This window comes from Amphiura filiformis, chromosome 11, assembly GCF_039555335.1.
Source record: "Amphiura filiformis chromosome 11, Afil_fr2py, whole genome shotgun sequence".
Taxonomy (NCBI): Eukaryota; Metazoa; Echinodermata; class Ophiuroidea; order Amphilepidida; family Amphiuridae; genus Amphiura; species Amphiura filiformis.
The window spans coordinates 2,073,253-2,100,820 of NC_092638.1; the positions used below are offsets into that span (position 1 = coordinate 2,073,253).

At 37.7% G+C, this 27,568-nt stretch overlaps 1 protein-coding gene across 2 annotated transcripts; it reads left to right on the plus strand.

The window, feature by feature from the left end:
• The first annotated feature begins 14 nt into the window (after positions 1 to 14).
• LOC140164206 (uncharacterized) lies at positions 15 to 27,143 on the plus strand. 2 transcript variants are annotated; one of them, XM_072187449.1, is made up of 14 exons: positions 27 to 402; positions 2,875 to 3,192; positions 7,634 to 7,780; positions 8,778 to 9,087; positions 9,883 to 10,016; positions 10,858 to 10,910; positions 11,752 to 11,898; positions 12,026 to 12,117; positions 12,391 to 12,613; positions 13,998 to 14,092; positions 17,043 to 17,199; positions 18,156 to 18,238; positions 21,592 to 21,688; positions 25,990 to 27,143. In XM_072187449.1, exons 2-14 carry the CDS (start codon positions 2,945 to 2,947, stop codon positions 26,856 to 26,858), a joined length of 2,655 nt encoding a protein of 884 aa, XP_072043550.1. In that variant the 5' UTR covers positions 27 to 402; positions 2,875 to 2,944; the 3' UTR covers positions 26,859 to 27,143. The 2 variants fall into 2 exon arrangements, with proteins under 2 accessions (XP_072043551.1, XP_072043550.1); XM_072187450.1 differs by lacking the exons at positions 18,156 to 18,238; positions 21,592 to 21,688 and having other exon boundaries at positions 15 to 402.
• Positions 27,144 to 27,568: the final 425 nt, after the last annotated feature.

The window sequence follows — 27,568 nt, forward strand, 5'->3', positions numbered from 1 at the left end:
CCACGTGGAACTCTCTCAATCTATTGTTGCAACCTAATCAACAGTAAAAAAGGTATGCCAGTAAACATGCACACTTGGAACCTGGTTGCTGTCTATATCTGTATCCTTATTAGGATATGTGATATCACGTCATGTCACTACCAAGTTTACTTATTGTTATTTAGATTTTTGACCCATATATTCTGGGCCTATATAACTCGGTGCGCTTTCCATGTTAGGAGACTCGCCAAGCAAACTGAAGGGAATCGATACATACAGGTGGAAATACGGGGATATATATACCGCAGGTACCAGACTTGTAGGCTGTACATATTTGAAAGATAAAGTCAGAGTTTGATAATATTGTTTGATCTGGACGGATTTGTAGAACCCAGGTATATAGAAGAGACTATAGGACCACAGGTACGTTCTTTGGAGAAACAGGATCTTGATTTGTAATAATTTTGAATGAAAAACAATTGATAAGAATTACCTAAGATTATACACTTTCTGACCGGCATACTTATTACTCTCCGCTCATCAAAATTCATTAATTCAGATTTTGTTAGTTTCATAGCCTGCTAGTGGTTAAGCCGAAAGCTGTGTATTAAAAAAAAAACTAAAATATTTTACACGAATATGTAATTTCTTTACTTAAAGTCATAATGTACGATCTTATAATATGAATTTGGTTAATTTTTTTCAAACCTGATTTTTTGGCATATTTGTAATGTTTACACATGTCACAACTTGCACCTAGATGGAATCAGCCAAATTTCTTGTGTTTGTAGGTAAACAGAGCAAAGTTCGACATAAAGTCATAATTCAAAGAATTATGACTTTATGTCCTCCCATAGAACTGCGTGTTAAACGGCCACAATAACAAGCAGTGTTTCTTTCACTTTACCTCGTTATTTCAGCTCAAAATTAACAGAAACCATTCCCGATAATTATTACTAGTATTATTTCAGCATTTTGAGTATATAATGACAAATTTAAAATTTGAAGGAAATCGTACATTAAGCCTTTAAGTAGACAAATTAGTTACATGAATGGGGCTTCATGCAATTTTGTCAATACTGCACTACAGTTTTCCTCGAGCCACTGTTTGCCAAATTTTTCATTTCAAAAATGCATGCTAATTTTAATAAATTTATTATCCTTCACTTTTAAGACAAATTTATACACATTTCTAACTAACTTTTTTTACACTTTCCCTAGTGAACTGAATTGATTCATGTTGATGACGGGCTATTTATAGCTCATATAATTAGTTCTGCTACTGCAACGTAACAGTGCAGATTACGAATTATAATAAGTCATCTTATTGTTTGAAAATTGTACATGTATAAGAAGCTTGAACATGCACTGCGAAAAGATTAGGCAAAATCCAAACCGCCCAATGTTGTAAAATTTACCGTTGTGTCACCAAAATTTTCAATAATCATGTATTTCCCAACGTTGAGCTTTGATCGATGTCATAACGATTCCACAATGTAATTTGAAAAAAGACGTCGCCCAACAATGATTTCAACCGATATTGTAGTAGGCCCTATGTAGACGGTAACTGTGCAATGACTTTACGCCTATACTATATAGGCCTACATTTGTAATATGCATAATAGTAGAAGACCGTAGTGTAGAGTTCGTGACCAACTCATAGAACAAGATTTGAAAGTTATTTTGGTATCTTTGATTGATTCTGAATCAATTTAGCTTGGGCTCACCTCCTGAAACTTCCGGACATTCCGGGGAAGGGTCAATCAAGGTTACATGGGGGTCAAATTTTCAGAATGCTCCAATTATGTCAAGTAATATATCAAATTACTCGTGTGGTCATGAGGATTCCAATGTATAGTTTGTTATGTGTCAGACCTTTCAAGAGGGCGCTATGACGAAAAATGTTCATAGGTCAACGTCAATAACCATTCCATTGGTTATTCAATAAATTTAGAACATTCTTGAGCACTCATTTGAAATGTAAGTGAATGTGCAAGTATTTGCAATACTTGTGGCCTGATTAAGAATGAGTAGTAGGCCTAGTATTTATTTCATTCAATTTTTTTTTTTAATTTCATGTATTTATACACAGTTAGGTGAGGAAAGTTTTCTTTTTTTTCTAAAGTTTTGGTGGGGATTTTTTTTTTTTTTGGTGGGGATTTTTTTTTCAAAACTGCATAACCCCCTTGAAGTCTAGTGGAGGCCTCTTATACGATGCGTATACAACTGCGGGTGCCGTGAATCATAGCCTACATATCCTATGCGTTTCCGTCAGAAAGGGGTGTATTAGACATTATCGTTCGCGTTTTAGCTTTTTAAAGCACTTTTTACCTGTTGTGTTTTAACCAAAGGTTATTTTATTTCCATACAAAATAGAAAATAGCAAAATACAATAAGATGGAGGAGGTACAACAAAAGACAAACAGCCTGCAAAATGTTGACCCCCCATACAAAACTGAGAAAAATACTACCTTACAAAAATACTATAAAAAACAAAGCCAAAATATATTTACTAAAATCATTAAAAACATGTAGTAAGCAAGCTTAATAAACTTACAATACAATAGCAATTTGAATCAAAAAGAATTTTTTCACATTTAGTGAACAAAAATAGATATATCCACCCCCTGGCCTGGTGAGCGTCTGGCTACGCCTCTGCTCGGTATAGAGCTCTGACACTGACCATATCGCTAACACTAACCCTAACCCTAATGCTAACCTAAATTGACCTAAACCCTAAGTTTAATCCCCGGTTTAATCCTATTCGGACTAATGACCCTTTAGATAAATAGGCTGTTCCAGTGAGAAATACTATAAGTTTTCTGTATCGCGTTACCTGATGTAGTTTTCGGTATGGCCACTATATTGACTGATGTAATTTTTCATTTTATTTAGCAAAAAAATCACAACGATATCACAAAATGAGCTAAAAATAGTGAAGGTTGTCCTGTTGGAAGCCAGCGAAATGCTTGCTGAAAATCTGGATCCTATAGGAATGCTGAGGCAAATGACAGCAAAAAGAGCCTTAACACCAGATGACAGAACCATCATCAAGAAGGAGGCAACATCAACGGAACAAGTGGACAAATTAATTGAGATTCTGTGTAGGAAACCTGTCTCATCTTATGACGTATTTATGGAAATTTTGAGTGAAGAACGCAATGATCTCTATAACAGAGTCAAGGATATCGAAGCCAAACACGGATATCGAAAGTAAGTCAATATAAAGAATGTTTTGGGATTAATATGTTCCAAATTTGGATCATTTAAGATGCTATTTTCAAATTGGAAAAAAAAGTTTACTTCAAATTAACAGCTATAATAGCACTGGTGCGTAGGCTATACATTAGAAATATAATACCTGGGTACATTTTTGTATCGTAACTGCCATGCACTGCAGATGACTGAAGACTGGTACACATCGTATAGGTAATATGGATTTATAACAGAAATACATCATAAAGTTGGGGCAAGTAAAGACCACTCAGAATTTAGTGAAACTCATCCCAGGGAACTACTAATGTAGAAACTCAAACACAACAAAATGAATGCAGAACATATTGTCTATTGATGAAGAAAATTAATATAAAAACGTCAATACGACAGTCATGAATAGTTGTTCTTGGTGACATTAGCGTACGTGTATGTTAGCCAACGCCTTCTAATTTGAACTATTTACGCATTTACCGGGTTCCTAAGCCTATGTGTTGGTACTGATATGTTTCGTCTACCTACCCTCAAAACACTTGTAGAATTCACCCACAATGTGTGCACCTTATATCAATTAGGGAAATTCCATCAACTGTAATGGTGCAGGCGTCGACATTGTTGGCGCCAACGCACTGCAGGGTCTATTGTTCTATTGTGTCCGATTTGAGCGCTGACATATTGGAAAATGTTGCCAATCAATATTCATGAGAGTGTACATTCAACGTCCAATTTTCGAAATTGGGTGACTTGTGCTTGGCACGTGTGAAATACATCTGACTGGGCGTTTTAATTACGTAACGCATAAGGCATTGACATCTTCGAATGGCTGCCTATGGAGCTGTTAGTGTTAGGCCTATGTGTGTGTGTGTGGGGGGGTAGGGGAGCTGTGTTTAGTTTCTATAATAATTATTATAAGGCCTACATTTATTTATCATTCCTTTCTTTTCCTTTCTCTGCATCATGCAGTTATTGTTAACTACATGCATGCACACAACACAGGGGCACTCACAATAGGCAATTGAACCCTACTGGTAGCGCTGTGTTGTAGCTATAGCGGATGAACTAGTTAGCATCATATATCAAAAAGTTTAAAAGCATGATGATTTTAGTACTTGCTCTATGTTTCAATTATTCTTTTCCAAATATCTGAATCTTCAACCCGGTACAAGTTTTAATAACGGGGGAACATACATTTTTATTAAAAAGAAATCCTACCATCTATCCAAACTCGCCGTGTTATTCCAATGCACATTTTGCTTCACCGGGCAGCCCTGGCTTGGTCATATTTGGAAGATTGGTGTCATAAAACCGTCATAGGTACACATTTAGTACTTTCTGGCAATCAAGTATGGCTTATTCTCTACATGTCAATATTTAAATAATTGGCATAGTCCTTATAATAACGGTGGTCCGCCTTGATGAGTAAATGACAGCAAACAGCTGCCTTTCAGTGAAAAATACCCCAAAACTCGGTCAGTGGAGCTCCGCTCGTACATGTCAATAGCGTCATTATCGATTGGATTAGTCGTCCGTATAGCGGACAATTCGGTCGCTCATTGGATTAATATTATCAGTTGGTAATAAATTTGCATTGGACAATAGATTACTATAGTACTGCATATATCGGTTTAATCTTCAATAAGCGGGTTTATGGCTGAAAAGGTCACGGTGTATTTGCCGTGGACAAAACTGCACTATGGTACTTATTCTTTCCTTGCTAAAGTATTACTCCTCTCTCCTTCCCTTCTCCATCCCTTCTTACTTTTTGTCCCCTCTCATTCCTATCATTTTTCCTTACCTTTCTATTTATTTACTTCTATTTATTTATTTCTCTTCATTTCTTCCTCTTTCTCTCTTCCTCCAGTCCCCCTCTCATTCTCCATATCCCCTCCTCCACCTCTTCCTCCCTCATCCCCTCCCAAGACCTCTCACAGAAGAGCTGCCCCCGGGTACGCCACTGTTTATGCCAATCTCATTCTTAAAATAAAATTAAATGTCAATTTGTGAAACAACCTTTATATAGGCCTATACCGGTATTTATTATACGTAGCTATTACCATTACACAGTACTATAGACATGTGGACATGGCAGCCAGCAACCTTAATACATTCTGATGTGTAATCGATCAGCAAGCGCATTCAATTGATTTAAATGAAGCACCTAAAGTCAGTGGGTGATAACGAACTGAACATCGACGGCTAATGTGTGCCTTTGTGCTTACGGCTACTCAATCACACCCTTGGGTTGTATGGGAACAAAAAGTACTTTTCGTTCCAGTAGGCGCTTTCACGCGACTTTCGTTTGATCACTTATTGACAGTAGCCTGCTAGGTAAATCGTCACACGCTGTCAGCTCAGCTTACCGATTTAATGGCGGAAGCCCTTTATCCCGAACAAAAGGTACTTTTCGATGAATAGCTTGGCGGAAAATCAAATCGGCATCAAAGGAACAAAGCATTATTAAAGTAAACTATATATGTGACCGTCCACGGCGAATGAGCCGTAAATTCCTCCCCGGTCAATTTTGTTTTATTTCGTGTTTAAAAAATAAACATCATAAACTTAAAAATGGTATATCATTTGACTGCAAACGATATCCAGAAGCGAGGTTATGGTTTGTTAAACTTTGCTCCTTCAACAAAATTATAGCTTTTACGTTTTTACATGTGTCTTTTTCCACATTGCTGGCAATATATATCAAACAGTCATAATTGGCGGTCATTTCAAATCATCCCCAAGTCAACGAGGTTTAAGAAAATTCTCTCATTGTTAATTGTTGGTTATGCATACCTGTACAAAATACAATGCCTGGTAACCCACCACTTGAACAGGATTTAGCAAAAGCAAACAAAGACCAGAGCTATTAAAAGTTCTATAGCCGGCCATCTAACATGTCTAAGGTAGAAGCTTATTATCCACTTCAACAATAGGATTATTGATTAGTTTTGACTATCAAAATAAGACGGAAGTCGGGCCAGCAAGTTATCGATGAATACGACCTTCGTACACATTTTACACCGTAACACAGAATACAATTTAGGGAATTTACGGCTCGTTTGTGCTGCCGGGTCACATATTTCCCCTCCTTTCTATCTAACCTCCTTGGTTGGCGCTAGTATCTGACACCATCAACGCCATGTAAATAATGATTTTAGTACAGGCGGGAAACTAACCAATAGAAATACACCCTGTATCGAACCACGTGTATATCACACCACTATAATCACCGGTTACAAAATAGAGTTGCATTTCCTAATCGCTCTTAATCAATGATTAGGCCTAATTCCATATTGTTGGTAAAAATTATATTGTTGAGGGGGACAATAAAATAAGCAGTATCTCCCTGTCTCTATAGAATTCTTGAACGATTAGACCACAAGGTTGTCTTGTCCTTTCCAGGTGGGCTAGGGGAATTTGGCAGCGGAGTTGTACATGGCGTAGAGTGGTGTACCTGCTGTTTGATATTCAGACGATAGATCTTTGAATATCGGGATAGAAAATGATGAATATCTCCCGTTATTTTTGGTTTCTATAAAAACCAATTGTAAGGCTTGCGTATTGAAATCAATAACTGACACGGATTTTTTCCCCATGCGCAGAAAAAAAAAGAGTCCTTCAAGCAGATGAGGGGCTGCCGCGCATGCGTAGTGGGGAAGAAATTTACCAGGCACACTGACCTCTACAGAGGTCCCTCGGCCCATAGTCTCAAAACTATTAAGGGACGCACCATTAGATTCTCGGGGGGGGGGGCATGGGAGTTTGGGTTATGCTGTCATCATGATTACCAGGTAGGAGGATTTTCTTCAAGTAATATAAATTTATCTATTTCATAACGCAAAACTATGATAATAAATCCAGCCAGGCAAGAAAAACTGCCACATTTGTCTCTTTTTTTCCAATTTTTTACCATGCATTAACGTGATTTGCAACACACTAGTCAAGCAAGCTAGTCAAGCAGCTGCCTGACTAGTTTAACTGCTTGACACACGTTAGGTTATGTCATGTTAGTCAAGCCTGCATGACTAGCTTAGAATTGCATGACTGATGTTACGTTATTCAAAATGGGCACCATCCTGATTAACTTAAAGTTAGTCGTTTACTAGTCATGCATGCATGACTATCTGTTGACGTTAGTCAAGCAAGTTAGTCCTGCTTGAACGACTAAGCAAAGCTAGTCACACATGATAGATATGCCTGCTTGACTAACATTAAGTTATTCAAAATGTGCACTATCTGGACTAACGTAAAGTTAGTCATACTGACCAATTTATGTTTTCAGTGTGCGTACCTCTTGAAGGACTAATGAATTCCCCCTACCACAATGGGATAATTTCTGCCATGAAGATATCGGGGCGATGACACTGTGCGTAGTGCCTTTCCATATGGCTGCTTGGCCCTGCCTATTGAGTATACTCTATAAAGATTATTTGATTCGTTCTCACAGGGTAAAACTAGACGATGGGGTTAACCGTCTAAAAGCAGATGACCTTAAAATACAGCGACTTCTTAAGAAAGGCGGATTTGGAAAAGTTTCGTTGGCGTCCCATGGACACTATGGAAAGGTAGCCACCAAGGAATTCATGTCTGAGATGTAAGTATTTTTTGGCACAGATCTCTGTTATGAAGTCAGTTCATATTATCTGTTATTTTACTCTGAGTATAGATATTGGCCTGATCTTTGCAACTGATAGAGGTTGGCTTACTTTGGAATGAACTAAAACATCTATAATCTATTCTACTACGAATTGAATGATATTACAAAATAATAATTAATGGAAAGATAATTATAGAAAGTGCTGGTGAAAATGGTGAGAGGGGCTGATTCGCAGTTCGCAGCTCGATATCAGCGAAATGCCGAGAAAAACAGCCTGTCAAATGCCGACCTTAAATGACCGATACCTGACGCCTACTCTCAAAAAACTAAAGACTAAAAGCTAAAAAAGTAAAAATTAGTTACACAAATCAGCCGGCCGAATAGAAGCTTGGATGGCTAATAAACTGAGCAATAAAGTGTGACAGTAGGATTTGCTCGTTGTCAATAGAAGAGAGCGAAAACTTACTAAATATTAATATATTAACTATCATAGACTAGTTGGATTTCTTCAGAATTGTGAAGTTCTGTTACGACGGGAAGAGGGATAAGGAGGAGGTAAGTATCAAGCGATGGATAAAGGAATTCATATGTATTAGGAGGCGAGGAACTAACAACACCATAAACGGAGGCGAGGGCACCTACAATCTTAGTAATATTTACAGTCCTCTGTTACAAAAGGACACAAGGGCTCGTAACACTAGTTCACGCCGTAGTATTAGAGCTTCTAAACTGAAGAAATCCGATTGGTCTACGGATGAAACGTCAGTTGATGAGTTTTGCCATCATTTCACGACTATTCTATTGGTTTTGTAAAAACAATCTTTAATAGTTGAAAACTAACAAACCTGATGATTCTCTACTGTAAATGACATAATATTTCCAAAAGGTCACTTGATCAGTGACCATGAGACCATCTCTGTACAATTGTTGAGGTTAGAAGACAAAAATTTCCTCTGATTAGCAAATCTCATTTTTATAATGATTTTAATTTCAGTTCGGAAGATGATATTTACCATGAAGCCAACAAGATGTGGCGAGTGATCTCCTGCCCATACCTGGTACGCATTATCGGTTTTGTGAATGAACCGGAAAGAAAGATCATTGTGATGACATACTTTCCACACGGCAATTTGCGGGATTTCAACAGGAAGTATCTCATGTGTTGCAAATGTTGGCCAAGACGGATCCGAATGCTTCAGGAGATCACGTTAGGAATGAACTACATACATACACTTGATCCTCATATTATTCACTCTGACTTGAAGATGGCCAATGTGTTCGTTGAGGAAGGATTCAAAGTAAAAGTAAGAGTTGTTATTTGGATTAAGGTTTTTATTTTGAATAAAAATGAAGAACGCCTGCTTTATAATAAAGATTCTGTGAAAACAAATGAATCACAAATTAAATTAAATCTTCAAAGTATCTACCTTTGTGTTTGCGTTTGCGTGCCATGTGTTAAATGCTATTGGGACTAAGTGTTTTTGGTTTTATTTGGTAAGTATTTGTGTTCTCCTTTTTGTCATTTGCCATTTTTCAATGCATTTTGTATCATTAACCCTAACGTGACCAAAAGCCATAAAAAGCTACAACAACAACTGGAATGTGATTGCGTCATCATTCGAAGGTACATGTGGTGACGGAAGGTTAATAACTGCGTACTACTTGTTGGGAGTGCAAAAACAATGCACGCGTACTGAGTTGTTGATGCGTCTAACGCATGAGCTCCGAAGAGTGGAGTGCATCAGACCCATCAGCATCTCAATACAAGTGCATTGTTCCGTACAAGTTCTCGAGATTTCTCGAGATCCCACGACTTTTGCCATTCTTATAACAAATGTTGCACTAAAATGACGGAAAATCACGAGCAAATATAAATGCATCAACCCGCAAGGAAAATTAACCAATCCTACGCAACGCGAACGCGTTTGAAAGCATTGTGCGTAGTACGAGGAGGTCATTATACACGGTCGATATTTTTCTAGCCGCTTTTCTGATTGGCTGCTAATGGTATAGGAGTATATGAAACAATATTAATCAACTTCAATGTTGTTACTTAAAATCAATGATTAATTTTCCAAACAAATAATTTTAAACCTTAGATTGGGGATTTCGGCTTAGCCATCAGCACAACTTCGAAAACAGCTGACGACATCAGGGGAACCATCAGTCATATACCACCCGAAGCGTTGAATGGCACAATCACCAAACCTGATAAATTATGGGATGTATTCACGTAAGTATATCATTCAGTATCCATTGTATGGAACAATTACTTCGGTATACCGTAAAACCTCGTCTACAAGCATATAGAGTGCTTCTGATGAAAGCTACATTAATTACCCACTCGCCATTATGGAGGTTGAGTAAATACATTACGGATCAAAGCATATACAAACAAGTATTATTTTAAGACCAATCTATTGTATTGGCATATTTACGCTCGTTTCCAATTAATTTAGCTTTCATAAAAAACACTATAATATGCTTGTAGACGAGATTTAACGGTATTCTGGTATAATATGAGGATCAAGTGTATGAATGTAGTTCATTCCTAACGTGATTTCCTGAAACATTCGGATCCGTCTTGGCCAACACGATCAAACCACGAGATACTTCCTGTTGAAATCCCGCAAATTGCCGTGCGGAAAGTATGTCATGATCACAATGATCTTTATTTTCGGCTCATTCACTAAACCGATAATGCGTACCAGGTATGGACAAGAGATCGGTATCGGTTGTATCAGCATTTTACCAACGCTTTGCGATAGCATTTAATATCGTGTAAGCATGCCGTTAACATCTGTGCAAAAAATGGGTGTAGAAAGCCGTTGCTGGACGATTTTTACTGGTGTTGCGCTCACAACATCTTCAGAAAGTTCATTCATTCCAAACTGCTACAGTACCTGCGAAAAATGATTTATTGTGAACATTGATCACATGCACGGGCATAGATATTCGTCAGCTGTGTCATCTAGTTATTTGTTGTTATCGCAGGTTTAAAATAGGTTTAACTTAATGTATATGTGTGGTGTTTACATAAATTGGTTTTTTTTTAATTGACATTATATTGCCAGGTATGGGATAAGCTTATATGAATTTGTGAGTGGACAAGATGCATGGAAAGCAAGTGAGTACTAGTATCATGATGAGGAATGTGTGACAAACATGCAGTAATGCCCAAAATATTTTGCAAAAAATTTACAACTCACCATGAATAACCAAGGTCAAGTTAGCTCAATCGATAAGGAGTTCGGCTATGGTGCGAGAGGTTGCGGGTTCGAACCCCAGTGGTGATTAATACGATTAATTAAAATTGAGTTGGCTTGAAATTCCCACTGACAAGGAACTTACTGCTAATGCTAATGTCTCGTGACCCGTACGAAACCCGGAAAGCTGATCCTGGCTGCGAAGGTCAATTGTGAAATATCTAGGGTGTGCGCTTCTAAGTTGCAAGTCCATGTGTTGTTGTTTAACATGTTTAATTGTTTATGGAATGATGTATAGGCAATAGGAATTCCATATAAAACAATTTAACAACAACACATGGTAACTTGACCAACCAATGGGTGGTCATGACCGGAGGATTGTCACTGCTAACCAAAGTAACTTGAAGCAAATGTTTTGTATGTTTGGTTCCGTGTTTCATACATGTTGTACATGGCAATGCATGGTGTCATCATCAATGCATTTTCCCTGCCTACATGCGCTGTTTAAGATAAATGTTACTTTTACATGTTTTATGGCTGTTATGTGTAATTAATGTATCACGCGGGCCTGTAAGTCAAACAAGAAAATGTATTGAAATTGTTAGAAATTGATATTGATTTGATGTCCATTTTTATGCGTGATTGTCTCCGACTGAAATGTCATCAGTTATCAACAACACATTTTAATGCTTGTATGATCCCGGAAGATGACACCATCCATGGATTGGTATAATGCTAATGTTTAATTAATTTTCAATTTAGGTATGAAGAGTGCTATCATCATGGGTCAGGTGTTAAGTGGTAAGAGACCAAATGAAGCTGCTATTCCAAAGGATGTTCCTCAAGAAATTCTCGACATCATGAAGAAATGCTGGGATGGAAATCGTGACAACAGACCGCATTTCCATAGTAAGTGGTGTTAGATAGTGACATTGAGGAGAGCATTTTATCTTTTCAAGTTCTTTGTTACGATAGTTTACCTTGTAGTTTATATTTGAATGTGTATGTTTTAATTGATATTATTTACATTCAACAGAGATTAAGAAGATGATCAGTGATGTATTTGAGAAGCAATACGAGCAATTCATAAATGTAGCAGATGTAGAAATCAACAAACTGATAACACCTGTAAGTCTCCTAATATGGCAAAGCCTTTTCATTTATGCCATTTATTATATCTTCTCCACACATAATAGCTTTCACAATAATGACTTATTTAATTTGCTTATTATTATTCTCGTTTGTATTTTCTTTCTTTCTTTCTTTCTTTCTTTCTTTCTTTCTTTCTTTCTTTCTTTCTTTCTTTCTTTCTTTCTTTCTTTCTTTCTTTCTTTCTTTCTTTCTTTCTTTCTTTCTTTAATACAATTTGAGTTTTTGAGATGAATCTATCCTCATTTTCAGGGTATGTTCAGTGACACAAAACCAACAGAAACCAAACTTGGACAAGTAAGTGTAACTGACGTGAGTGCACGTTTAAGCAAAGATAGCGGCATAACGAGTGACCAAAGTATTGCCTCATCTAGGAGCAAAAGTGATGTGTCTGTACACAAGCCAGCCAGACAAGGTCGTGACGTCGTCAGTGGGGATAAGGAAGCAAGACAACTACCACAAAAGAATGCAATCAGTAAGATCTTCATTATTATCTTTATTGTGATATTTATGTCAAATAATAACAATATACATTTTTGAATACATCATTGATATATACAATGTCAAGAAAAAGTTGTATGTAAGCTCACTTGTGTGACTTAGCCAAATGCTTCAACAGGCACACTATATATGAGTGATACGTCGTACTTGAACAGTTGCAGTTTGATTGGTTGATATGTGCAACTTATATAATGTATCTTAATTAAAAAATTAAATTAGCAACTACTACATCTTCATTTTTTAAAATGGGCAACGTATATTACATGCTACGAATCGGTGATCCCATGGAAATTATGTGATCCCAGCGAAGGTAGAAAAATGTGTATAAATTGCTTTTAAGTGAAGGATAAGTCATTAAAATTGTCATGAAGTATTTTTAAAATGAAAAATTGGCCAAAAGCGCGAAAAACGGAAGCAGCTTCGAAATTTTTGAATCTCTATTCATTAGCAGGTTATGTTAGTACAAAAACTGAATTATGATCATTTGTACGATTTCCCGATCGGATTGAAATAGCAGCAAGAAATTCCATCGGTGGAGTTGTCGTCAAGGTCATTAAGAAATTTTGATACACAGAGGCGTAGCCAGCTTTCTTGGTGGGGGGGGGGGGGCACAGACGAAAAAAATGCAGTTGCATCATACAATACAAGACTGTATGTCTTCGAGCTTCCCGAAAAGGGCCTCATTGGGATGCGCAACAAAATGGTATTTTACACTATTTTCGCCCATTATCCGGCTAAAAAAGGGCTTTATTGTTACAATGTGCGTGCGTAGCGCGGCAAAATTTTGTATTTTACACTATTTTGGCCCTGAATTTTGCTAGAAAAGGGGCTTCTTGCCCTTTTTCTTTTCGTTTGCCCTCCTGATTTTCTCTTTCATATTTTGTCAGAGGGCACTTTTTCTTTAATTTTTTTGTCAGGGGGACACTCTGCCCCCCCGCGCTGGTTACGCTATTGTTGATACACCCAATGTCGTGGCAATGTATGATCATAGATTATAGGTATTATAAAGAACGATAAACCAGTGCTCGGTTTTTATAGTTCAAATCAATTAATTGAATGGGTTGAATTACAAGTAGCCTTGTAACGCAAATAATTAAAAGCACGTGGCAACTTTGGCGTATAAAGCACGGAAAGTCGTGGGTTCGACTACCGCTCCAGCACATTCCCTTGAATGTTTTTTCAAGTCGGGTTATGTGCCGCGCCGAATTTGTATTCATTTGTTGTCTTGTTTAATTGTAACACTTTGGGTTGATGAAAATTCTTCGAATAAAGTACGCCCAGTTAAAAAAAAGGGCTGTTATTTTTAAAGTTTAAGTCATCGCCGTTTGCTTAAAAATGATTGTTTTGCATACCTGCAGGATCACAACCACCCACACCATTTTCTGGTACAAGACCAAAAGTTGCAAATGTTGCTGAGGAAGCTGATCTGGAGAAGCAAGCTGCAGGCATTGCTGTATGTATGACTTAGACTATCTATATTCATTTAGATGTCAATATAAACATGATAAATACAAAGGGATGCATTATGATATTGGAGTATTTGAATGGAAAAGTAATGTGCGTATAAAATTATAATCAAATACGTATGGGCAAAGAGATCTCGTCAGATTCAAACCTTGATGATTGACAGGGACACATGACTTTCTTTAAAAATAGCATACTTGCTCTATGCAAGAATTCCCCGAGAATTCACAGGTCAATTAAATCATGTTATAGTTTAATCAGCCCATAATCGGCGGGTCTTATAACATCCTTCAGAACCTTCAGAATGCTTATCCTGCACGAAAACGCCTAGTGTGGCTATCTAAACATGCAGCGTTGTCATGCATGCAGCTGACTAATTAAAGTGAGCCTTCCTGGAGAGTTCTTTGAGGTCAATATTGTCAAGTTGAGATCTAAAATACTTCAGGTTTTCTGTTGTTTTCACGTCAGCGGGTAAGAGGTTCCATTCCGGAATGGTGTATGGGTAGAGTGCATGTTTATAACAGTCTTTGTTGACATTGATTCTCTTGAGATTATTTGGGTGATTATTTCTGGTTGATCTGCCAATTTGGTCTTTAAGTGTGAACTTGCGGTTGGTAATATTTGATGGTGACCCAATGAGTTGAATTCTTTAAAGATGATGGTGAGACGAGCTTTTTGGCGTCTTGTAGCCAGGTTTTCCCATTCTAGTTTACGGAGGAGATGAGTAACACTGGTTTCACGCTTGTAGGCATTACCCAGCAAACACAAAAACGTTTTAAAAAAGTTTTAAATAAGTTATATTTTGGCTTTTGGTTTTGGTAAAAACGTTTTAATAACATTAAAATGTTGGGTTATATAAAGGTCATGATAACGTTTTAAAACGTTTTGTATGAAAACACACTACAACAATATTTTTTAAATGTTTTCAAAAATGTTATTTAAAACTATTTTTGCAAACATTTTTGCCAAATAGTTTGTCAATACTTAAATAACACTATGTTAAAATATTTGAACCCAGCAAACACAGAAATGTTCTTAAAATGTTTTTTTCAAAACCTTTTAATAACATTTAAATGTCGGGTTATATAAAGGTCAAGAAAACGTTATTGCAAATATTTTGGGCAAACATTTTGCGCAAAATATTTTTTCAACCCCAAAATAACATTCTGTTTAGAATGTTTTGTATCAAGATTTCAAGAATGTTTTTGGAATGTTATTAAAACGTTTTTATACCCTTTATATAACCCGACATTTAAACGTTTTCTGTAAAACATTTTTGTTTGCTGAGTAGTAGATTATCAAAAATGTTTTTAAGGTTATGAAAACGTTTTATACTCTTAATATACCCTTTATATAACCCGACATTTAATCGTTTTCTGACAACCTTTTATAACTTTTTGCGAATGATGTCGAAAACGTTTTGTGTTTGCTGGGTACAGACAAAGCGTGCCGCTCTGCGCTGTACCTTTTCAACTGTTTCAATGTGGGTGTGTTTGTGGGGGTCCCAAATACTGCTGCAGTACTCAAGTTTTGGACGAACTAATGTCTTATAGGCAGTGGCTTTGGTCTTTTCATCGCAGCATCTCAGGTTTCTCTTCAGAAGGTCAAGGATCTTATTTGCCCCGGCAGTAACTTGATTGATGTGCTTGGACCAAGAAAGATCTTTTGACAATTCCACTCCTAAGTAAGGATGGTGATCAGTTTCTTGTAAGATGGAATTTCCCATTTTGTATTGTTGGATGAATGGGTTCTTCTTGTGTGACATGCATGGTGAAGCATTTTGAAGTATTGAAGCTCATTTGCCAAATTTGTTCCCAGTTGCACAATCAATCAATATCATTTTGTAAAATGTCACAATCACTTTGGGATGAAACTTCGCGATAGAGAATGCAATCATCCGCAAATAAGCGTACTTGAGAGTTTGGGAGGTCGTTAATGTACATGAGGAACAATAACGGGCCTAATACTGTTCCTTGGGGAACTCCAGAAATAACGGGGGAATTGGCAGACTTTTCACCAACTATGATGACTGTTTGCTGACGCTGTGTGAGGAAACTATCAATCCAGTCTTTAATGTTATTTCTGATGCCGATATGATGTAACTTAGCTTGTAAGCGTTTGTGAGGGACCATGTCGAACGCTTTGCTGAAATCCATTATGATGAGATCAACTTGACTTCTTCTATCTTCAGTTAACGCTGCCAGCCAGCTGAGTCTCGCATGATCTTTCTTTGCGGAAACCGTGTTGGAGGTCAGTAAGCAGATGGTAAGCAGATGGTGGACATGGTCCATAATATGACGATGGATAATGTGTTCTAATAATTTGCAGGATATGCAGGTCAAAGAGACCGGCCTGTACTGCGCACTCCTTCAAGACTCTCGCGGGTATATTATCTGGCCCTGAAGCTTTGTTTGTCTTGAGGTTCAGGAGAAGTTTCTCAACTCCAGGCGTAGTAATATTCACAGGAGGCAAATCAGGAACTGAGCCATTGCTCATATCAGGAATACTTGACATCGCGGATTAATATCAATATATTGTATTTCGAGAACTGTCTTGTGACACCTCACCAGAAGCATCACGAGTTATTAATTCAAGTCCTATACTTTGCCTACTTTCGTCAACACGCAAAATATAAACCAGACAGGTGAACTATTTCGCATTTAACGTGGGTCTACTTTTCGGCGTAGTGGTAAACATGGTAAATGCCCCCCCCCCCCCGATTACGAGCTGATCAAACTACAATGTGTGCGCATTTACATGAGGCAGTACATGTTTATTGGCCTATCATCAGATTATAGCGTTGCGTGTACGTACGGGTAAGCCTAGCTATGTTTTACCATTGATGAATCCCATATAACCTCTTGATCTTCCTGTTTGTCAGAACAGCTTTCCTTTTTTTTATATCACACCCTTACCTCTCTGATATGATATATCTGCAGGTAACAGAAGCACAAGGAGAAAGGAAAGTCCATGAGACAAAGGGCGAAGGCTTGGAGACTTCTGGAGGTGCATCTGTTATATCTGGTGGTGCATCTGTATTGGCCAGAGTTGCGGCCTTGAATCTAGCCAGTACGGGGACCAGAGATGTCAGTCACAGTAAGTAATAAACAATATCAAATACAGAGGGCTCTTCACATTCAGTGGTACCCCCTGTTATCATGGTTATACATACATGTCATTGAAAATATTCCACTATTTAAGGCAGAAATTTTAGCATATGTCCATTGAAATTTGTTGTCAAGTAAAAACTATTATAGAAACCTGCAAAGTAGCATATTTCTTCTTTACGCGCAAACCATGCATGGTCCTTGCCCAGCGAACACAAAACATTTTCAACATCATTCGCAAAAGGTTAGAAAAGGTTGCCAGAAATCGTTTAAATGTCGGGTTATAACTTACTGCAAATATTCTAACATAATGTTATTTGAGTGTTGACAAAATATTTGGGAAAAAAGGTTTGCAAAAAATATTTTACAATAACATTTTGAAAGCATTTTAAAATATGTCTGTAGTGTGTCTTCATACGTAATATTTTAGAACGTTTTCATGACCTTTATATAACCCGACATTTAATTTTAAAACCAAAAACCCAAAATATTACTTGTTTAAAACATTTTAAAAACGTTTTGTGTTTTGTGCTGGGCACCGCCCCTATCCTTTGGAATGTGGGGGAAATAATGGGGGTTTGCAATTTTTAGATTACCTTTAATAGGCCTCCATTCCACTATCCATAGAAATCCCTGTAGTCATTACAGGCCCACACTATCTACCACTCAATCCCCAGAGTTGCAGGGTGCTACGAACGAGGTCTGACACAGTCAGTCAGACCCGTGCCGTGATAGACCCGTACGTGTCTGTCACGGACCTGGGCGTTAAATATGGCTGGAAATCTGCGACATTAGAAGCCTCGTATAATTTATTCCATTTCATCAAGTCTTTGGATATTAATCATGTTAAAATACATCAGCAGGTCCGAAGACGAAAAATACAATAATTGTTTGAAATTAAAATTTTTGGGTTTTGATCGACCTCCATTTCTTTCTCTTGATCAGAAATTCCTAAGACCAATACCAGTATTAGCCCAACTAAACCTAAGCAACGCAAATCAGACGCCGCTATAACGGGTCGCATTGAGGTGAGTATCTTATGATAGTTTTTAAGAATTAATTTTAAGCGGCATCGGCATGTAAGGGCATCATTTATATTCAAAATCATGCCGAATTAAAAAAGGCAATAAGGCCAGGGAATTATACCGTTAAATATCTTGTTAGTCGCGTGTACCCGGGGGGGGGGGGGCACCCTCATAAATAATATACGCGTCATGATGCATTCACCTCTCAATAGACCCCCTTCATTGAGACAAATCTGCCCCAATGACCCCCTTTTTCATCTAATTACACCCAATGACCCCGTTTTTTCATCAGCTAACACCCAATGACCCTCTTTTTTTTAAATAGAATTTTACACCAAATCTGCAATTTTTAGCGTGCTTCGCGCGCATTTTGAATGAGTTAAAAAAAATTGTAGCCATTTTAGCTACAAAATTGCAATTTTCGCAAAGTTTTGCACATTTTTGCCCAGAAAGGTACTTTCTCACGGTCAATGACACCCAATTTCAAGCGTTCCCACACTGATGACCCGCATTTTCTTGGAGCCCCCACTGAAATACCACATTTTTTCCAACAAAAATCGCCACCGATATAGACTCCTAGTTTTGTACTCCGGTAGCCGCAACCTCTGTATTGTGTTCTTTTTCACAACCTTAAGTTTTCGTATTGTGCCGCCAAACTAGCAAGAGATTGATATCTAATGGCGTCAACTCACATGAATAAATTAATAGGTAATGAAATTGCAGGCTTTATAAATGTTAAAATGCGCTACTATTAGTATTATCATTACGCGTAGACCCTTTAAATCATATGCATAGGCTAGGCCTACAGTAGTCATATAAACGTAATATATGGACGTTGTAAGGACGTAAATCTGTGAAAGCGTATTCGTGTTGTGACAACGTTATTCCCGAACGTTAATGTAACGTCATTATGACGTTGTTTGGACGTCAAGTTGTGAAAGTCGAAACAACGTCACTATGACGTTATATTAACGCCCGCAAATAACGTTGTCACAACACGAATACGAGTTCACAAATTAACGTAATTACGACGTCTGTAGATTACGTTGTATCGGGGTCAGACCATGACATTTATACGGCGTTGTAATAAAGTGCTTTCGACGAAACAACGTCATAAATTTGCGTACTAACGACGTCCGTAGATGACGTTGTATCTGGGTCAGTTCATGAAATTTTAAAACCACGTTTCAACCACGTGCTTTATACGTCGAGACAACGTGATTATGTCATTATATTAACATCCGGCAACAACGATGCTCAATCCCAAAAAAAGGAGAGCGTATAAAAAAAGTTTAGAACTTCAGGAATAGAAGTCGTTACTCTGAGTTTCACGATGGAGAAATTTTGGCTGGACAAACATCTTCTTGGAATGGAAGAATTTACATTCCATGGTGTCAACATCAAAACTATTCCATGTCGTTTCAGATACGTATTTGTGTAACGTTTTCTGAGCGTATTATTCAAACGTTGTCACCAGGTCTGGTCAAACATTGCATCAACGTCGAAACAAGGTCATTACAACGTTATAATGACGTTATATCGGCGTCACGAATACGAGTTCACAGATTTACGTGTTTGCAACGTTAATGACAACCTAAGTCCAACGTCAGCGAACGTCGTGAAAACGTAGTGTGTTAGCTGGGTATCTATTCATTCAACTGAGCATGGAGGTAGCTACCTCCATGAACTGAGCCTACCGTATTTATAGAGCTCATCACAGCTCTATACGAAGCCAAATGACCCTTATACTTTAAGTACTGATGAGGCCATTAACCCTAATACTCCTCGGAGGCTTTATGGCAGAGGGGAAGGAAATAATGGAGGAAGGAACGATGAAGATGAAGTTAATTTTCATTTTCTCGGGTGCGGTTTTGAAAAAGCATGTGGAAGTGAGAGTCTAACTGCGTGTTTCTACTGAGGGCCAAATTCCGTGCCATGCCGTGCCGTGCCGGGTCATACCGGGTAACAAGCCCAGTAGAAACGATCTGGGTAATCGGTTGCCGTGTCATGCCGGGTCATGTGCTCGCCTTTCGTGATCCACCTCTTGAGGTGGATCATGCCGGGTCAAAGCGTGTAATCCGCGCAGTAGAAACGAGCCGTGTCATCGGTTGCCGGGTCGAGGTCATGCGTGTTGCAAAAATAACGCGATTTATATTCTACTTGTATAGTCTAGCTTAGGCCTATGATGTAGTAGGTTCCTTCTTTCCGATATTATATACACTGGCCACATGTGTGACTCGCATGAACGTGATGAAGTAAAATGGATATGACTTTACTTAGTCTAGGCCTACTTCTTTATAGTTAATGAGTTGGTTATATCTTTATAGTTAATGAGTTGGTTATATATGAGCTGTAAATTAATTATCATAATAGCCAATTACCAGATCCACTGGTAAATTAATGCAATTTGGATTTTACGAAAACACTAAATTGTGATTGTAGGTCATATGTCATGAGCTGCCATGCGTAGACATTTAAATTTAGGATATAACCGTCAAATCTGTTTTCCGTACTTCCGGTTTACAGGAAAAAAATGCCGTGCATCGTGCGAGACACGGCTTTCTGGTCTCAGTAGAAACAAGCTGGGTAACGGTGGCCGGATTATGATCGGTATTTTGTGCCCGGAAAATAGCGGGTCAAAAAGCCGTACGCTCAGTATAAACACGACCAGTTGTAGTCCTACTATTGTAGCTTATTGCAGGGCATATTGGATGGCCTAGGGGAATCAGACCCTAATATCAATTAGGGGTTTATTCATGACTAAATGGTTGTTTATGCCCTTGGGCCGCTATACATGCCACACCATTTTGTGATTCTTATTTCATCAAAATAATAACAAAGAATAACAAGAAACGTTCATACATGCCACAACATTAAATGCAGATTTTCCTTCACTTAACCCCCCCCCCTCCCCCATCGAACATCCAGGCACGCGGGTATCGTTGTTTACCAGAGGTTGTTTCTGCTTGGCTCTCGACCAATCACCTGCTGTTATATGACAAATATGAACTGTGGATTTCAAGTTACATAATGCCACGTAAGCATATAGAACCTCAAAATAAGTAAGTAAATCATACCTCAGAACTATGTAATATTTACTAAATTGAAATGTTATTTTACTTATAATTCAAATTTTACATATTTCGGTAAATATGCCTACTACATAGTTCTGAAGTTCTTTACTTAATTATCATGAGGTTCTATGCTTACATATAAACCGGGCATATAAATAACGTGAAGGCCACTCGTGGAATAACTATTACATGTAAAAATGTCTCCGTGTATTAGGTTCTAAAGTTGTCCTAGTGGTTTTCTTTTAATACCGCTATTAAATCATACATGTTTCTTGATTACAGGAAGCCGGAGGTGGAAATAAAATCACACCAGCCGACAGTGGCACAGTGGGTAGTGATTGGTCAAAAAGTGCAGAAGCATCAAATGAAAGCGACATCGGTAAGTGTAAACCCCGGTCCCCGCACTCCGTGCATCTGCGGGTATTTATGCTTGTCGGTGAACTTTAAAAACACCCCCTTTTGCATCTAATTTCGCAAAGTGTTTAGGGGGAAAACACCCCTTTTTTTAGCGATTTCGCGAATTATTTGCCCTTCGACAATACCCCTATTTTCGCTAAAACGCGAACGATATTTCTAACATACCCATTTCTGACAGAAACACGTAGGCTGCTCCATGAAAATACCCTTTTTTCAATTTCGCGAACACGTGGTTTGAAAAAACACCCCTTTTTTGTGTGTTTCGCGAATCGCATTTCTTCATCTGAAAACACCCCCTATTTCGCGAAATTTTCGACGAGCATGAATACCCGCGGATGCACGGAGTGCGGGGACCGGGGTGTAAACATTGAAAATGATAATTCTATGGTGATAGCGCTATAGCACATCAATGTCGATTTCACAAGGCTAGAAAATTTTTCCCCAAGGGGAGAAACAACTAGAGTGGGTGGATTCGTGGGTTCTGGTAGGGGCCAGCGGTCTACCTTAAAGCCATAATGTGCGATTTGTATAAAGAATAGACTCCTATTTGAATGTCAGTTTTCAATGGTCACATTGCCCCCTTTTAATTTCGAGCAATTGAGGTCAAACGAAGAAAATTGTTGTTTCATTCCAGCGCCTACAATGCGTCTGTATTAGCTTGCCGATCGTATAGTACTTATCATGAATATTGATGTAGCATCACACAGCTAGGACAAACAAACAAGACGTAAGACGAATAGCGATATGCACACAGTTTATAAGTCAAGACGTAAGACGAATAGCGATAGGGCCTATGCACACAGTCTATACGTCAGTGATTCAATGAATCAATAATAGACACGCACGCGATGTGCGTATCTACCACTCGATCGGTGAACTCTGAATAAAACCGAAGATCTCAAGTTTTAATATAATCTTAAATTTTACTGCAATTTAAAGTACTTCAGGTTTAGTCTTTCACATGGTATTTTAGTACACCATTGGGCATTACAATCATACAAAAAGTAGAAATTCAATAAAAATTGAGGGCGTCGCTATGGAGCAAATTATTATGGCTTTAAGGCTTCCCCATCTTTCTTTAGGCTTCCCGTTTGTTTTTATTCTTTTCCCATTCTTTTGTATTCGTCCTCGTTACCTTTCTCTTTCTTGGCTTTCTTTCCTTTTGCCCATTTGTTTCATTTTTCTCTCTTTTTTTTTCTTCTTTCCTTCACCCTTTTCCTCCCCTTCACCCTTTTACACCAGTCCAGGGGGTTCTCTTAATTTTTTAAGTTAATATTTGTCTTCGGTCTTCTGCTCCCCTTCCCGTCCTGCTTTTCCTACCCGTTTCTCTGCCCTACCTCTCACATGTATCCCCTTATAATTTTATTCGTGTGATTTTATTCATGTTTTCCTTTCCCACCCCTTTCTCTGTTTAGCCTTACCATTTCCCCATCCTCTCTTTCTTTTCCCTTTCTTCTTTCTTCTTTCTCTTCCTTGCCTGATCTTTTCTTTTCCAATTTCTTTTTACAATTTCCTCCCCTTTCTTTCAATCCTTCGCCCTTCCATTACTTGCACTTGAATTACTTCCCATTATATCTGCATGCATGCTAAATGTTTTGATCTACTTCCCGTATTTTGCTATTTCGTTCCTCTTTCCCTTTTCTTCCCCGCCCCTCTTTAGACTTCCCTTTTATTATTCAGTTCCCTTTCTTTTGTATTCGTCCAACTTTCCTTTCTCTTTCTTGGCTTTCTTTCCGTTTGGCCATTTCCCCCTTTTCTTTTAGTCTTTCTTTTCTCTTCTTTTTTCCCCCCTTTCCTCAGCTCTTTTTTTTTTTCATTATCTCTGCAAATACCCCTCCCATTTTCCTAGGGTGGGAAAGTTGATCACCCCTAGCTACGCCGCTGCCATCCCAACACAAAGTATACAATACATGTAGGCCTATTACAATGAGTCTTACAATACAAATGTAGGGCCTATAACCCAATCAACGTTTTCACTTTCACGTTACATGCAAAATTATTCTGATTTTTTTTTTAAATTGCAAGCGCCAGTTACCCAATACGCAAAGTGACGCAAAGTGGACTTGCTAGTAGGCCTATTATAGTTCTTTACATTGCCGGTAGGCCTACTACACAACGTCCTGATTCCCCCTTGAAATTCATTTCCCCATGCCCCCCCCCCCCCCTCGTGCCGGCACTGCATATCAGGATAGTCCGTCAAGAAGTAGGTAGACTCGGTACCTAGCGGGACTGACACGTACCGAAACGGATCGGCCTTTGCTTCCTCGTCTTGGGCGGGTGCTTGGACAGGCTAGGACGGACTACATTAGGGTTTCATTTCACTAAGCTCACTAGTGTATGTACACGAGTTAAATAGCGTGTAGGCCCGGAGGTTATTGCAAATTCTCTAGCTCTGTAGTCATGTGGAAATGGCTCAACTACATCAGGGTAGTCCATTAAGTAGTACCCTCTTCGCCAGCACGTTCAACAGAGTACATGAACAAATTTTGCTTCATCATCATTTATGCTCTGCTTAGGATAGGCCTACGCGGTTTTCTGGGCTGACAAGGCCAGGGTACACTTGACGGACTACATAAGGTTTCCATTTGACCAAGCCCTCAAACCAATCTAAGGAGAGATCGTTATTAACGACTTGGGGGGGCATTTTGAGGGGGGAACCTGAATTTTTATGGGTCTTGAGGGGGAACGCGAAATTTTTGTTGAACCAGGAGGGGGATTGTTAAGTTTTAAATGGAGAAATTCTGGAAAACAAAGGGGGAAATCCGAAAATTTTGAGCGGACGCGAGGGGGAACACTAATTTTTTGTCGATATTTTTTCCAAAACGCGCATTCCCCCCTGCCGTAAATAACGATCGGTCCCTAATTCCAACATTTAAGCAACGATAGAGTTAATTGCACATCATCATCTTATTTGGTGGTGATTATTGTTAATCACTCTGAAATTTTCTTTCTTTAATGACCTAACCATTTGAAGAGAACTTAAAAGTTCATCATGCTATGTAGGGTAAGATACATTTTGGTGATTTAGCGTACCGCATTTCAACTATTTATTCCGCTGCCACTGAGATACATTAGAACCAGAATCTCAATTCTTCTGACGTATTTTTGCTTCAACAATGGCGTAATACGTAGCGCATAGCTCCTCTCAGCATGCATTTAGAGTAGGCCAAGGCCTAAAATATTATTATATTATATTATATTATATTATATTATATTTTTATATTATATTATATTATATTTTATTATATTATATTTTATTATATTATATTTTATTATATTATATTATTAATATTTAGATTCTACGCTCCTGTTGCCATGCACCACAAAGTATAGATAGGCCTAATTCTGTTTTCCTAAAACGTTGTCCTAAACAGTGAATATTATTGAAGTTTACTATATAACTACATTTAATATTATAATTTTGTTAAATATATCATGTTTCAATATCACATACAAATCCATTACCGTGTCTGCTTACCATATGCTTACTGGTTTATCACGAAGATCACGGGATGAAAATGATGTATCCAAGAACAGCGTGTTGGCATACGCTCTAGCAGGGCTGCTCTCTAGTTTAAAAGTGGTCTAGCGCCCTCAAGTTTGCTAATGTTTACATTTGGATATTTCAACAACTAACAACTAGCGAGGTTGCGTCATCAAAGTTAAAATATCTCGGTTTATTAATATTAGCTCATTATTGTATTAACTAATGTTCAAAAATGATATATAAGGAGACATTTTTGTTCATATTAGTAAATAGCGGGAGTTTGTTACTGCCACAGAGAGCTCTAGAGAGAGAGAGAGAGGTAACCATGATCAGTAACAAAAAACAACAACAAAAAACAAAACAACAAACAAACAAACAAACAAACAAAAAACAGACAAAAAACCCGAATGGCATAATGATTCATATTCATTTCCTGTTTTTCTGTGTATGTGTCAAAATATAATACAATAGAAAAATAATAAAGAAATAATTAATATTAAATTCAATTCTCATTATTAGTCACATGTAGGGTTTATGTATATCTGTAGCATCACAAAATAAATGAAACAAATAAAATTTATAAAATATATAAAATAAACAAATAGTAAAATATGCAGAATAAATAAATAAATAAAAACAAAAAGTAAGTAAACAAATAAAGTAAGTAAATTAAAATAATCAATATTCAACTAATGTCCATCATTGCTATGACCCATATAACATACAATAATGACTAATACACATGACTGTGTTTTATTTCTATGTATCACTAATAGGATCTCAACATTCAAAAGAATGGAAACTGATGCAGACGTTTGGACAAGAAGGGGACAAGGACGGGGAATTCAGACAGGCAGATGGTATTGCTGTGTGTAAGAATGGTGATATCGTTGTAACAAACGTTAATTTGGCAATGCAAACAAGTCAAGCATACATGTTTAACAGTAACGGCACATATAAGTTTAAATTCCAATCCCATCCAACCAATCCAAAAGGCAAACTCCTATACCCAATGCGTGTCGCAGTCACACCAGGTGGAGATGTTGTTATCTCCGACCAATCAAACCTAGTAAAAATCTTTTCTGCTAGTGGAGAGTATTTAAAAAGTCTCTCCACTATTACAGCAGAATGTGATACCACTACTACGTATGGCACCATGGGTGTAGTAATATCTCCATCTGGTGTAGTATACGTAGGTGATATTCTCAGACAAGTAATTACAGTACATGATATGGACAGACAGCAACCTATAAAGAAGCTGTCTGTCCATATCAAACCATACCATCTATCATTAGACCCAGATAATAATATATGGGTGTCTCATCCCTTAGCAAGGCAGGTGATAAGATACAGTGATAGCGGTGTTGAGTTATGTCGTATCAAGTCATTTATTGTTGATAACAAAGCAGGTGCACCCAGGGGTGCCGTATATGGTAAAGGGTCAGTTTATATTGTAGTGATAGAGGTAGATGAGAAGACTGGTAAGGCCTTCCTGGATACTGGTCACATGCACCAATACACTATGGATGGACAATTCCAAAAGTGCATAATTAAAGGGATGTATGACCCGCGTGGTATTGCCATGTCAAATGGAAAACTTTATGTAGCGAATACAAAATCTGTGTTGGTGTATGAGCAACAATAAATAGCCTGATTACCTCATATAACGTGCTTAATTCTCATTTATGTCCAACAATCAGCATGTATACATGATCACTGTGATGATTTGTATAATGTCTTATGTACACTCATCATCATTGCAGACCTGGCTTATTTTGTCACTTTCTGATTCCACAAAAATGGGGTAAATTATCTGAATGTGATTGTTATGTGAAATACATGCTTAAGGGGCTGTGCAATAAATACTAGTATGAGCCGGGGGGGGGTAAATTCTAAACGGCGCAAAAAACCTTCCTTGTTATCACCTTGAAATAATTATTTTGATCATTTACAATTTGTTTTGTATCAAAAACGATATAGGCTTATTTACATTTCATATCATTTGTATAGGGCCTACATGCGCATTTCATTGATTACCGTATATGTGAAATATCAGGGTTATCCTTGCCATGGAAACATTTGCTGGGGGGGGGGGGTGTTCGTTTTGTTTTAATTTGCTTGCCAATCAGACACTCATATATTATTATCTCTTATTTATGTCATTATGTGTGTATGAATATTATTATTATCTCTTATTTATGTCATATTATGTGTGTATGTAAATTATTATCTCATATTTATGCCATATTATGTATTTATATTATTATGTCTTATTTGTGTTATATTATGTGTCATCGAAGCTATTGAAGAAAGTAAAAAAGTGTACTATAAAAGTCTACTATAATAATGAGCATA